The sequence below is a fragment of the Nannospalax galili genome, unplaced genomic scaffold (genome assembly GCF_000622305.1).
Source record: "Nannospalax galili isolate Female #2095 unplaced genomic scaffold, S.galili_v1.0 scaffold1845, whole genome shotgun sequence".
Lineage (NCBI taxonomy): Eukaryota > Metazoa > Chordata > Mammalia > Rodentia > Spalacidae > Nannospalax > Nannospalax galili.
Window position 1 is genome coordinate 112,206 of NW_008353595.1, and position 12,677 is coordinate 124,882.

A 12,677-nucleotide genomic window follows, 5' to 3' on the forward strand; every position below is an offset into this window, starting at 1 on the left:
CAAGTATGAACAGTTTTGCTGGGAGACTGGCTATGTTGTGGGGTGCTGATGATATGCTCACCCTGAGGCACTCTGGCACCCCTAGAGAAGCAGCATGTGGGGTGGGAAAGGGGACAAAACAGAAAATTTGCAGCTCCTGAAGACACAGTATGTCACGGGGAAGGAGGTCTGGGCCTTGAATACAGGTCAGTGTGACATATATCACCACCAGTGCAGGAGTGGTGATCCGCCATGGGGAATTTTAATAGAACCACCCTCAATCATGGCTGTCCTAGCACACTATGGGGCGAGGGCATCATGAGACCCAAGAAGGCAGAGTCGTTAGCTGATCCCAGTGAGCATTAGTTTAGCAAATTAGCTATCCCAGCCCACTCTTTATTGACTGACTCAAAGAGACACAGAATGGGTCAGCTCTGGTGAGAGGAGCAGGTGAGATAAACTGGGGCACAGTGCTCCAGGGGTGTTATGAGCACAGTATCAAGATGAGATGATGATGTAGACATCCAGGATAAGAAGATATGACAGGAAATTTCACCAACCGCAAAATGTTAAAGCCACAGAGTTCAGGGCTGAAAGAAATTTTAGACATTAACTAGTCCGACCTTCTACTTGTGCAGCCCAGAACTACTGGCCACAGTTGTGTGGCAGAGTGGACACTAGGAACCAGATCCCTTCAACAACTTTTCAGGCCATAGATCTCTCTAGCACTCTCTGTTCTGCCCCTAACACTAGTAGCAGTCCCCTGATTACCATGAAGCCAAGAACACCCTCTGGAACACTTTGTGCATTCTTGGGGATCCCATGGGTCCCCAGCAATAGCCTTTCCAGCCAGACATACCTTGTGTGAGTAATGCTGATCAACGATTCTTGCCAACCCAAAATCCCCAATCTTGAGCACAAGGTCCTCTGTGCTGATGAAGATGTTGGCGGGCTTCAGGTCCCTATGCAACACATTGGCAGAGTGGATGTACTTGAGCCCACGCAGCAGCTGGTACATGAACAGCTTGGCATGCTCTTCGGTCAGAGTGCCCTGCTCCAGCAGGCGTGCCAGGTCAGTCTCCATGTACTCCTGGACAATGTAGGCCACACTGAACTTGAAGAGCTCGCCCTGCAGATCAGTGCCCTTGGGTCCCAATACCTCATATACCTTGACTATGTTGTCATGGTCCAGGCGCCGAATGATCTTGATCTCCCGGAGTGCATGCTTCATGCTGCGGGCATCACTCAGCGTGATTTTCTTCACGGCTACCTTCCGGCAGGCCCTACTGTCCACAGCTGACAGCACCAGCCCATTGACCCCAAAGCCCAGGGGTTTGAAGTCAATGAAGCGGCCACCAAGGTCATATCCGTAGACGCTGGCGATGCAGTCACCTTTCTCAGCCATGGTTGACTCAGTGGTCTGGGGCAGGCTGTGGGATGCAGGGGCAGTCAGGAAAGGCTGAGCTCCAGCCAGTGGTTTCCCTGGCACACCTCATTCTGTCAAGTCTCACAGCAGAGGGATGCTTTTGCTCTTGGTGAGGTCACTGCTGTCAGCGGTCAGAAGAAGGAATGGCACAGGTCCTTTTGTTCACTGGTCTGCTCAGCTGGATGCACTGGCCGTTCTCACCCGCACTGGGGGGTGGGCTGCTACCAACTTCCTGAACCTTCCTAGATGCTTGAAATGGCTCATGCTCCTTTCAAATCTGGCATATTAGAAGAAAAAGCCAGTATCCTTATCTTCTATCACCATGGATCACAGTACAATATGCAGCAACTCCCCGACTCTGAATCCTTTGTTACCTGAGGCGCTGCCTGGCTCAAATGCAGGAGCTGCTTGCTGAGCTATGTGGCTTTACTTAGGAGGGTCCACAGCTTCCCTCTGTGCTCTGAGCAGTATGAGGGGATTCAGTCAATGAATTCTAGAAGCTTCTAGGGGCTTCTTTCCATTTCTGCCAGTTCACCTTTTTACCAGTTCATTTTAGAATCCAAAACCCCAACCAGTCTGGTAAAGGAAAGGGCTGGAGAAAGCCACACTCCACTCATGAGCTCTGCACCAAGTTACACCTGCTGTCCCAAGTCCAATAGGGGCTCGGCTGCCAGGCCCGGAACCTCCAGACGCTTTGGATGTGGGCACATCGTCTTTCAGCCACTTATCCTCGCCACCTTGATGGAGACTGTTCTGCTATTCTCAGTGCTGCAGGAATGTGGCATCTTTCAGGCAAAGTCTCCTTCCCTGTCAAAGAAACAATGTTGGGTAAATTTCCACACTCCAGCTTTCAACACCTTCCCACTTGCGTCTTTTGTTAACCAGCCCAAGTGTTATTTGATCTGTCCAGCCAGCTGAAACGCTGCTTGCTCAGGGGATTCCAGCTTTGCACTGCTCAGCTACCCTCATGCTGTGTGCAGCACTGCCCTGGCAGAGGGGAAAGACGGTTGATTTGATAAGTCCATCAGATGGTGTGCTTTTATGTCCGTGCCTGCTCCCTCAATGCTTACATGTGCAGACAGGGGGTGGGAGTCAGCCGTTCTGACCTTTGCAAAATGGTCACATCAGCACGAGCTAGGAAGGGTGAGAGTCGAAAGGAACTAGTTGCAGACAGAATATGAGGGCTCAATAATCTTGCTTTCCCTTGTAGGTCCCTGCCTTCTTTTGCAAATGCCTTTGAATATCTGAAGAGTTTGCCTTAGACTGAGATTTAATAGCATCTGTATCCCTGCTTTCCACAGAGGTGGCAGAAGCATACAGACAGAGCTACAAGGAACCTCTACTGCCACCCACAGCAAAGGGACTGTCTGCCCCTAAACCAGGGCTACTCCAGGGCTGGCATGGTGAGCCAGATCTTCCTGTGACAGGGATGGATGGGGACCTAACTGTTCAAAGCAGCAGGCCAAATGCAGGCTCTACTGTTCACCTATGATGATGGCTAACTCAAATTACAGATATAGGACAGAAGTGGGGAGGAAAGAACCCTACAGAACAACCCAGGCCAACTCAAAACTCTGAAGTAAAGCCAACATTGTAACTTGCAAGAGAGTGGCAGGTTTTCTAAGTGCACAAAGTCCATGGGTACAAAGAACTTTGTAACCAGCAGAGGGATCTGGCTAGGCCCTTTAATTCTCATCTCATCTGTCTTAATTCTCATCATACTGCAGGGCCCCAGGTGAGGACGCTTTCCCATCTGAACTTTGTGTGACTCTACAAACAACAGATGAGGCAAAACAACCATGAACTCGATGCTCTGAAGTTAAGGAGGGAAATTACAGGGTGCAGATGATCAGAAATAGAAATAAGTATACCTCCATTGGGGATTTCATTTTTGTGTATGTTCATGTCTGTGCACGCATGCAGAGGTCAGAAGCCAATGTCAGCTACCTTTCTTCCACCTTATTTTTTGAGACAGGGTCTCTCACTGAACCTGGAGCCCCTGATTCAGCTACATTGGCTAGCAAGTAAGTCTCAAGACTCTCCTGCCTTTACTTCCCCAGCTTTGAGGTAGCAAGCTTTTATATGAATTCAGGTCCTCATGATTGTGCAGCAAGCACTTTACTGATTGAGCCATCTCCACAGGCCTCACCCCCACCCCAGTTTGAGGATTTCTGAAGAAGGAAATTTGCCAAAGGTCTGGAACATAGTAAGCGCTCAGCTCCACAGACATCAACTGTTGCTGCCGCTGTCCAATAGTTCCTTACACCTGAGTAAGATGTAGCAACTCTTCTGTCAGTTTGTCAAATCTGCAGCAGCTCCATTCTGAAATTATTGGACCCAGAGGCGAAACAATCATAGACTTACAAAACTTCAGACTGGGGAGCAATCTTAGTGAACAGTTCCATGTCCCTACCTGGGGACAGTACTGTCCTCCTTGGCTCATGTGACAAGGAGTTACTACTAGACTTTATAGGGTAGGGCCAGGCTTGTAAGCATTTTACTGAGCAACTCCATTACTGACACATCTGCCCCTCCATCCCCAAATGCTGAGAGTATCTCCTTTGAGATGCTGATTCTGATCCAAGTTCTCACTTTGCAGGTGAGAATACTGAGGCTTTGTGAGTACTGGCTTGGTGCCACCAGCACAAACTGACACATGGATAGATAAGTACCCTTCACTTGGTCTGTGGATGCCTGAGCCACTCAGAGATGGTCTGAGACACCCACAGTGCCACAGTCTTTGGCCTGGTATAATGAAGTCCTCCTGGACACCTAACTCTGGGGAACCAAAGAACCTCCTTGACAGTCCCCTTCTATCCTGACTCCTTCAGCAAGCCAGGCAGAGCTTCTTATAGTTCCACTTATGAGTCTCATTCATTACCAAAGGTTTGCAAAGGGAGCCAGTTACATATCTCCCCACCCCCAGGAGAGATGCCCAAGCTTCCTCCCCTTTCCAGTTCCCGTTGGGTGGTAAACAAAGACCGGAATAGTCCCTGTGTCACAAGCAGCTCAGAGGAGGATCTGTTGGCAATCGGGCTGCAATGCAGATAATCTGTGAATAATTAAGAAGTCCTTCATTTATTTTTAAATTCTTTCCTTTTCCTGTCCCCTGTGGGAGGGACTGCCCTCCCTGCTTGTCCTTGTCTCTTTTTCAGTGCTCTTCCCAACACACTTTCTGTTTGAGCAGGTAGGAAACATGTCACCTTGGGAAGGCTCAATTCCAGTGACACCACCTTCCTGTGGGCCTTTCAATAGACCATCTTAACTCCTTCCTGGTTTCTTTGTGTGTGTCTTTCTGGTCCCTGAAAGGTCCTCCTGCTTCTTCTGCACTTGGTGAAATCTTGCCCATCACTCAAAATCCAGAGGGCAATCTCCCTTCCTGTCTGACAGGTATGTCCCTATTCTCAGTCAAATATCTCCCTTTTCTACATTTCAGTGGTACTCATGTACGTAGTGATTTGACACTGACTATATACTAACCTGGGCTGTTAGCTTTTTAATGTATCTGTCTATTGGACTAGACTTTAAACTTCACAAGTAATGTGGGCAAAGTGGCACAGGGACAATAACTGGTAAGAAGGACCCAAGTACTGCACAGCATGCCTGCACAGTCAAGAAACCCATATTTCCTGGATGGTCACAGATTTCTTTGTGTGCTGTGTGAATGCAATGTGCTCAATAGGCTCTTCTTACCACAAGTCTTAACCACACAGACAAGCCTGTAGCCCTGCACTTGAACTTCAACCCTCTCAGTGTCACCTGCTGCTCAGATGCTGCCTCTCAGAATTTCAACATCCTATCTGGGCGGCCTTCATCCAAGCATTCTCTGTTCCTACCTGTTTTCTGCCACTCATCTCTTCCCAAACCTCTTCATTTTCTAGGTTTCCTTCTTTAGTTCCTCTGGAATACCTACTGCCTTTTTCCACAGGTGTACTGGTTTATGAAGCATCGGCTCTTTTAACAAGTCTCACAAAAAGGCAGAACTCTGGATCCCCAGAGAAGGGCAGATGGCACTCAGATGTGTCCAGGGCAGTGGAGTGGTTTCAGCAGTGAAGGCTGGCCATCTCCATAAAGAGTTGGCAGCTCAGAGCTGCTCAGAACCCCAGGTGTGATTTCAAACCCAAGGTCTTGGCATTCAGTGTGTGAGATGGAAAGGTCACCCATTCAGCTGTGCTCAAATGACACACAGCAAGAGGAATGCAAGTGGCTCTTGCGAGGGCAGCCTGGACTTCCACAGTCTGTGACAAGCACTATAATAAAATACAGAAATAAAAATGTCTAGCCTAGGACTCCCAACAGGAGCGTCAGCTTTTGACTAGTTTCTCAATGATAGCTTGCCTGAATTCCATGAATGATTCTCTCACCCGTGTAGCCTTTTAACAGGTGCAGGCAAACCAGAGATGAGGTAGTGCATGCCTACTGTCCCTTTCTGGAATTCCTGCAGCTCTGGTTTACAAATTAGCTTTGGATAGTCTAAATTTAGACTCACCTCCCTGCCTGCTCAGATCCTCCCAAACCTCACACTGTTGGCTATTGTCTTCCAGTAGGAAATGCAGTCTCTTGTGAGGTACTGACATTTCACAGCTACCGCTTCTGTGCTGGGTAGCTTTAGTGTCAACTTGACACACCTGGGTTGAGGGAGTCTCAATTGGGGAATTGCCTCTATTGGACTGGCCTGTGGCCATATCTGAGGGGCATCTTCTTGATGAGTGATGTGGGAGGGCCCAGCCCACTGTGGGTGGTGCTACCCTCTGGCAGGTGGGCCTATGTTGCATAAGAAAGCAGGCTGAGCAAGGGCCAGGGGAGCAAGCTAGTAAGCAGTGTTCCTCAACGGCCTGTGCTTCAGCTTCTGCCTCCAGGTTCCTGTCCTGAGTTCCTACCTTGGGCTCCCTGATGACTGTGACCTGGGAGATGTAAGCTGAATAAACCCTTTCCTCCCTAAGTTGGTACTGGTCAGAGTATTTTGTCACAGCAATGAAGAACAAACTAGGACAGAAATTGGTACCAGAGAGTGGGATATTGCTGTGACAGACCTGACCTTGGTGTTTTGGGGAGGACTGTGGAAGTCTTTGGAACATTGGGCTGGCAAAGCCATTGCGTGTTCAGAGTTTGTTGCTGTGGCACTTGAAACAGTTATGCTGAAAGAGCTGTAGACAATGGAGGCCTGGCTTGTGAAGATTGATGGAGGCCTGGCCTATGAAGCTTCAAAGGGAAGCAGAGACTGTCAGGGCTATTCATGTAAGATTTTGAACTAAGAATCTGTGGGTTCTGGTCAGCTGGGGTTGAAGAATCAGCTGTGATTAAGAAGAGACCAGAACCTGAAGCAAAACCTTTGCTTTACTGGGACAATTGATGCTGGTTAGCTGGGGCTGAAAAATCAGCTGCAAGTAACAAGAGACCAGCATCGCTGTGGTGAAATATGGGAGGTATTTCCTCAGGGTTGGTGCACAGAAGCTGTGGAACAGAGGGGACCCAAGGGCCTCTATCTCAAGCTGGAAGCAGGACTTGGCAATGTGTAAGAGTCTTCTGCATGGTTTTGGTGTTGAAAGCGTGAAGGGGTCACAGAGAGCAGCTGAGGCTTGGCACCCTCAGAAGCCAAAAGCTATTGGTGAAAGTGAAGCTTCAGTCGCAGCAAAGACCCCCAGGATTGAAGGGGTCATGTAGAGAATCTGAGGCATTGCACCCTGAGAGGCCAGAAGAGGCCACTGGTGAGGGTGCAGCCTCAGTTTCAGTGGAAACCCCAGCTTTTTGGAGATGCCGGGACCATGGGACAACCACCAAGAACAGTGGCAGGTGTGGAATGGAGCTGGCCTGAGTCTGTGAGACAAGCTGAGTGTGGGCTGTGGATGGCAGAGTCAGAGCAGTGGAGCTGCCAGAACCCTTTGGAGCCCAGAAGATCGTGAGTGAATCCCAGATGTCCAGCCTCGAGCTACTTTGCTGGACTTTGGTTTTGCTTAGGTATGCCCGATTCTTCCCTTTGAAATAAGACAACTATGGACTTTAAAGTGTTTGGATTTTTTTAAGGACTGTGGGGTTTTAAAGGTTGTACTGTCTTAGGTTGTGGTATTAACATCATGTCTTGGGGACAGAAATTGGAAGTTATGGTTTAATAGTGATTGTTTGTGTGTCAAGTTGACAAGGGGTCAATTGTGCTGGATAGCTTTAGTGTCAACTTGACACACCTGGGTTGAGGGAGCCTCAATTGGGGAATTTCCTCTATTGGACTGGCCTGTGGCCATATCTGAGGGGCATCTTCTTGATGAGTGATGTGGGAGGGCCCAGCCCACTGTGGGTGGTGCTACCCTCCGGCAGGTGGGCCTATGTTGCATAAGAAAGCAGGCTGAGCAGGGGCCAGGGGAGCAAGCCAGTAAGCAGCGTTCCTCCATGGCCTGTACTCCAGCTCCTGCCTCCAGGTTCCTGTCCTGAGTTCCTACCTTGGGCTCTCTGATGACTGTGACCTGGGAGATGTAAGCTGAATAAACCCTTTCCTCCCCAAGTTGGTATTGGTAAGAGTATTTTGTCACAGCAATGAAGAACAAACTAGGGCAGTTTCCATCCTTTTCCTGAACACCCAAAAAACCCTGTGGTTAATTCTCAGGTGGGGCTGAAGTTTCAGTCGAACGGGCTTCATACTGCACAATTTTAGGTGGGATTATTTATGATACATGTGGGTCTGACTGACTCCAAGTTTCATGATCCTACTGACAGTGACAATCAGTAAGATCCTCCTATAAAGAACGACAACAAAAAAGTGTTTGTGGGACAAATAGCCTGTCTTGCAACTATTTGACACAGCTACTCAATCATACTTTTGTAGCACAAAAACAACCACAATATCTAAGCAAATGGGCACAACTGTGGTTTCATTTACAAAAATAGGTGGTAGGGCCAGCTGTGGCCTGGGGCCCTAGACTCTAAGGGAACAGCCTCTAGCTTACTGTCCAGAAAGTGTTGAAGGTTTTGTGTGACCCAGGGGCCCTTCTGGCTCTTCCTACACCATCTTCTTCCTCTTGGGCTCCATCTTCCTGGTGTCCCACATGGTTGCACTACCCTGTGCCTGCCCAACCCAGCTTAAGCCCCTCAGTAGGTTTTTTGTCCTTAGGCCCATTCCTCTGCTTTCTAGAAGCCTCCCAACCTGGCTTAAAGGCCAATCTGGCTCTGTGAGTCTGTGGTGCCATTGACAAGCCTCCCTCCTAAACCTGTCAGGGCTTTGGGAACATGGCAGAAGTCATGCTAAAGGTGGGGTGACTATGCACACTGAGGAGTTCCCATGAGCCAAAGTCTTCACCTGATGGTTTCCTGTGAGTTTCAATAGCCCTGAGGTTAACATCTCTCTCTTATGAAGCCCTGGAGGGAAACAATTAGCTCAAGGTCACCTGTTAAAAAGTGAAGATTCTGAAAGTTAAGTCAGTGTGATTCCAAAGCTGGTGTTGATACCACTTTAAGGTCACATCACCTCAACCCAAGTGAGTGGCCCTTGTTATTAAATTTCTAGGCAAATGTGACTTCCCAGGCCTAATAAGGGGGAAATGTGACCTGGATGTACCTTATGGGCTTCTTAGAGCAAGAAGCAGTCGGTCACCTGTGTTAGGCCCTGGTGTAGTGGGATAAGCCTAGCATATGGATTGAGAAACTGAGAAGAGGATGTTGAAATGATAAGGGAAAGAGATGAGAGAAAAAAAAATAGCAAGCTCAACCAACCATAACCTTAGAGCCTTTTGTCCAGTTCCCATCTGCTTCTCTGAAAAAAAACCTTGAGTCTGCTAGAACTTGTGAAAGCAGAGACTGGTCTTCCCAGAGGTGAGCTGACCACTTCAGACGTTCTGCCTGATGTTGCCTCTAGCTGACATTAGCCACCTACCCAGGCCATTATTGCTTCCTCCACATGAACAGAAGTCACATCTGGTTTAGCCATGGGTGAGTGGGCTCTACACTAAGCTTCTTAGTCTCAGTACTGTGGATATTTGGATCCAGATCATTCTCAGTGGGTGCCCCTCCTGAGCACTGGAGGAAACCTAGCAGTAGCGCTGACTTCTGCCCACCCCATGCTAGTAACACCTTCTAGTATCCCCAAACACTGACCACAACACCAAGTCGGCCCCACTGAGCAGCTTGTCTACTGAGACAGGATTGGCACCGAGCAGACCAGCCAGTACCTCTGACTCAGCATGGAAACACTTAAAGGCTCACTGAGTTAAGGTCTCTTCAGGGCTTACCAATGTAATTGTTTGTAGGTCCTGTTCAGAGTTCGCAGCTCCTCTATATTGTGGGACAGTGTTATGCACTATTGCCAAAATTTTAATTTTTTTATTTTTGTCTTTTTTGAGGCATGGTCTCCCTGTAGCAACAACTGGCCTGGATTCTCTATGTAGGCCATGCGCTACCATGCCTAGCTCAAAGTTTAAAATTTTATTACTATTGTGAATAGTGTTGTGTCAGTGCAAGTGCAAGCATGCCACACATGGCGCATGGGGAGATCAGAACAATTTTATGGAGTCAGTTCTCTACTTTCATCGTGACATGGGATCTGGGAAGTGAACTCAGGCTGTCAGGTTTGTGTGGCTAGCGCCTTTACCCACTGAGCCATCTCAGGAGCCCACTACTTGCCAAAGTTTATTAACCCTGGTCCTATGCCACCACAAGCCAATGGCACGCCACTGTCTAGTTGCTAAGGCAACCTCATATTTCTCAAAGTCCTAGAAGGCAGTAGTGTCTTTTACATCCAAACTCTAAACAGTTGTAATCCAATTCTCCATGATCAGAGATTCAAAGAAGAGTGGTCACAGAATCCATTCCTGGGCAATAACCTTTAAGGGAAAGTCTTCTGGGGTAAGACACTGGGAAAAACTTTCCTCTTCAAGGAACAAGAAACCCTACCTCCTGTGTAGGGATGCAGTTGTGGAAGACACAATGTTGATGTGATTGCAGTTACCTGAGACCATGTGGGGGTGAACCTGAACGCCAAACCAAGTCTGGCATGTGAATCCAATAAGGCCTGGGAAATTCTCACGTTGCTTGCATCCCCTGTGGGGAGGGAAGGAATGAGTACATGCTTGAATGGACCAGTGATGGTCTGGGGCATGATACTTCTCAAGATGTATCTGTCCTGCTCGAATATTTTTATTATTGAGGCACTTGGTTAGAGACTGGGCACCAGGAATACAGGAAGCATGTGATAAAGGAGTTCCCTGCCTCCCACACTGAGCACCAGCAATTAAAGCAGAGAGAGAGAAAGTGACTCGAAGAAGGATGACAGGAATCAGCCTGAGCAGATAGGCTAGTGTGGGGAGGGAAGAGACATCTGGAAAGGCCTTGTAGAAGACTAGTAAGGCTTACACCTGATGATGAGTAGGAGGAGTCAGGTGCAGAGGAGCAGAAAGCCCCTTCACAACGGGAATAGCATATGTGGGGCCAAGGCAGTCAGAGCAGGAGGTGTTAGTGGACTGAAAGGTGTCTTGTATGGTGATGAGTAGTGTTTGGAGGCTGGAGATGCTTAGGGAAAATACCAGTTCAGAAGGTGACTCGGGGAAGAAGGGCAAGTCCTGTTCCTCTAAGGAACTAGGAAAATGAAACAAAGGAAAGCAAGTGCTCAGATGTGACAAGGGCAGAGGGACACTCCCTGACAGAAACCCCGCACTGACAGACCATGCTGGGATTGGAACCTAGCCTGGACTAAGATGTAGACTTCACTGCTTTGCATGGTGACCTTAGGAAGTCACTTTGCCTCTCTTCAGAATGACAGGAGGTAGCAGTTACACAGCTGCTTTGTGACAGGCAGGCACTGTGCTATGAAATCTCTGAGTGGGACAGTGACACCACCTCCCGTGATGCATTAAGTCAGATGTTGTTGAATATGTTTGACCGTGCCCAGCACCCAGTAGGCACTCAGTAAATGCCAGATGTATTGGACTAGGTATCTTGGAACAAAGCCGGCATGGTCCCAAGAACAGGAAAGGAACACATCACAGCAATGAGAAAATGAGGTCAGAGAGTCAAAGTTGGGGATACAGAGAGCACTGAGCACCAACCCCAAGCAATGGCAGAGGCATTGTCTCTGGGGTACTGTTTACAATGGATTCTGATTTTCTTGCCTCATGGAGAAAGAAAGAATGAGTATTGATTATTAATGTCTGCCACAGGCACAGACTGGAATAATAGTGGCACACATAATACATTTGCCATTTCTGGTCTAAAATCAGTATAATGTTGACTCCTGTGGTTACAGATCAGTAACCTCTGAACATCTTTGCCATAGGCTTACCCTGTGGTTGAAGAGAAAATGATCCCCCAGAGTTTGGTAGGAAAGATGAGGTCCAAGCACTGGGCTCCTCCAGGGCCAGGGGCTTTTTACTTTCCCATGATGGTGTATTACATGTGGTCTCACAGAAAGCTCCAATTCAGAGAATGCACTGGAGCCTGTAGGCACAGTTTAGTAAGTATTAGAACAAGTGTGGGGAGATTAAAGAGGCAGGCTCTGCCTACCAGAAACATAGCCCCTGGCTATGTTTCTCTTCAGAACATAACCTGACAAAGCCAGACAGAAACAGGCCTCACCTAATAGCTGCCAAAACTACCATCTTCGGAGTGGCATGGTGGAGTACACCTCTAATCTCAGCACATGGGAGACTGAGGTAGGAGGATTGCAAGTTCAAGGACAACTTAGGCTACATAGCAAGACCCTAAACCAAACCCTCTTCCCCCTAAAGAAAGAAACCTCCAGCTTCTGTTATCTCCGATTTCCTTCCTTTAAAGAGAGACAATGGAAAGCTTTGCCTTGCATCTTAGTCCAGGCTAGGTTCCAATCCCAGCATGGTCTGTCAGTGCGGGGTTTCTGTCAGGGAGTGTCCCTCTGCCCTTGTCACATCTGAGCACTTGCTTTCCTTTGTTTCATTTTCCTAGTTCCTTAGAGGAACAGGACTTGCCCTTCTTCCCCGAGTCACCTTCTGAACTGGTATTTTCCCTAAGCATCTCCAGCCTCCAAACACTACTCATCACCATACAAGACACCTTTCAGTCCACTAACACCTCCTGCTCTGACTGCCTTGGCCCCACATATGCTATTCCCGTTGTGAAGGGGCTTTCTGCTCCTCTGCACCTGACTCCTCCTACTCATCATCAGGTGTAAGCCTTACTAGTCTTCTACAAGGCCTTTCCAGATGTCTCTTCCCTCCCCACACTAGCCTATCTGCTCAGGCTGATTCCTGTCATCCTTCTTCGAGTCACTTTCTCTCTCTCTGCTTTAATTGCTGGTGCTCAGTGTTGGTTCGAAGCT

The 12,677-nt window shown here is 48.3% G+C and overlaps 1 protein-coding gene across 6 annotated transcripts in view; it reads right to left on the minus strand.

Annotated features, from left to right (window-relative positions):
• Positions 1 to 12,677, minus strand: part of Mapk4 (mitogen-activated protein kinase 4) — a 164,438-nt gene that overhangs the window by 63,621 nt on the left and 88,140 nt on the right. For 5 of the 6 annotated variants that reach the window (XM_008850714.3, XM_008850712.2, XM_029554847.1 and 2 more), the window contains one exon: positions 839 to 2,212. In XM_008850714.3, coding sequence (XP_008848936.1) covers positions 839 to 1,384 — 546 coding nt within the window. In that variant the 5' untranslated portion in view covers positions 1,385 to 2,212. Of the gene's footprint in view, positions 1 to 838; positions 2,213 to 12,677 lie in introns of those variants that run through there. The other variant, XM_008850715.2, reaches the window with a different exon arrangement.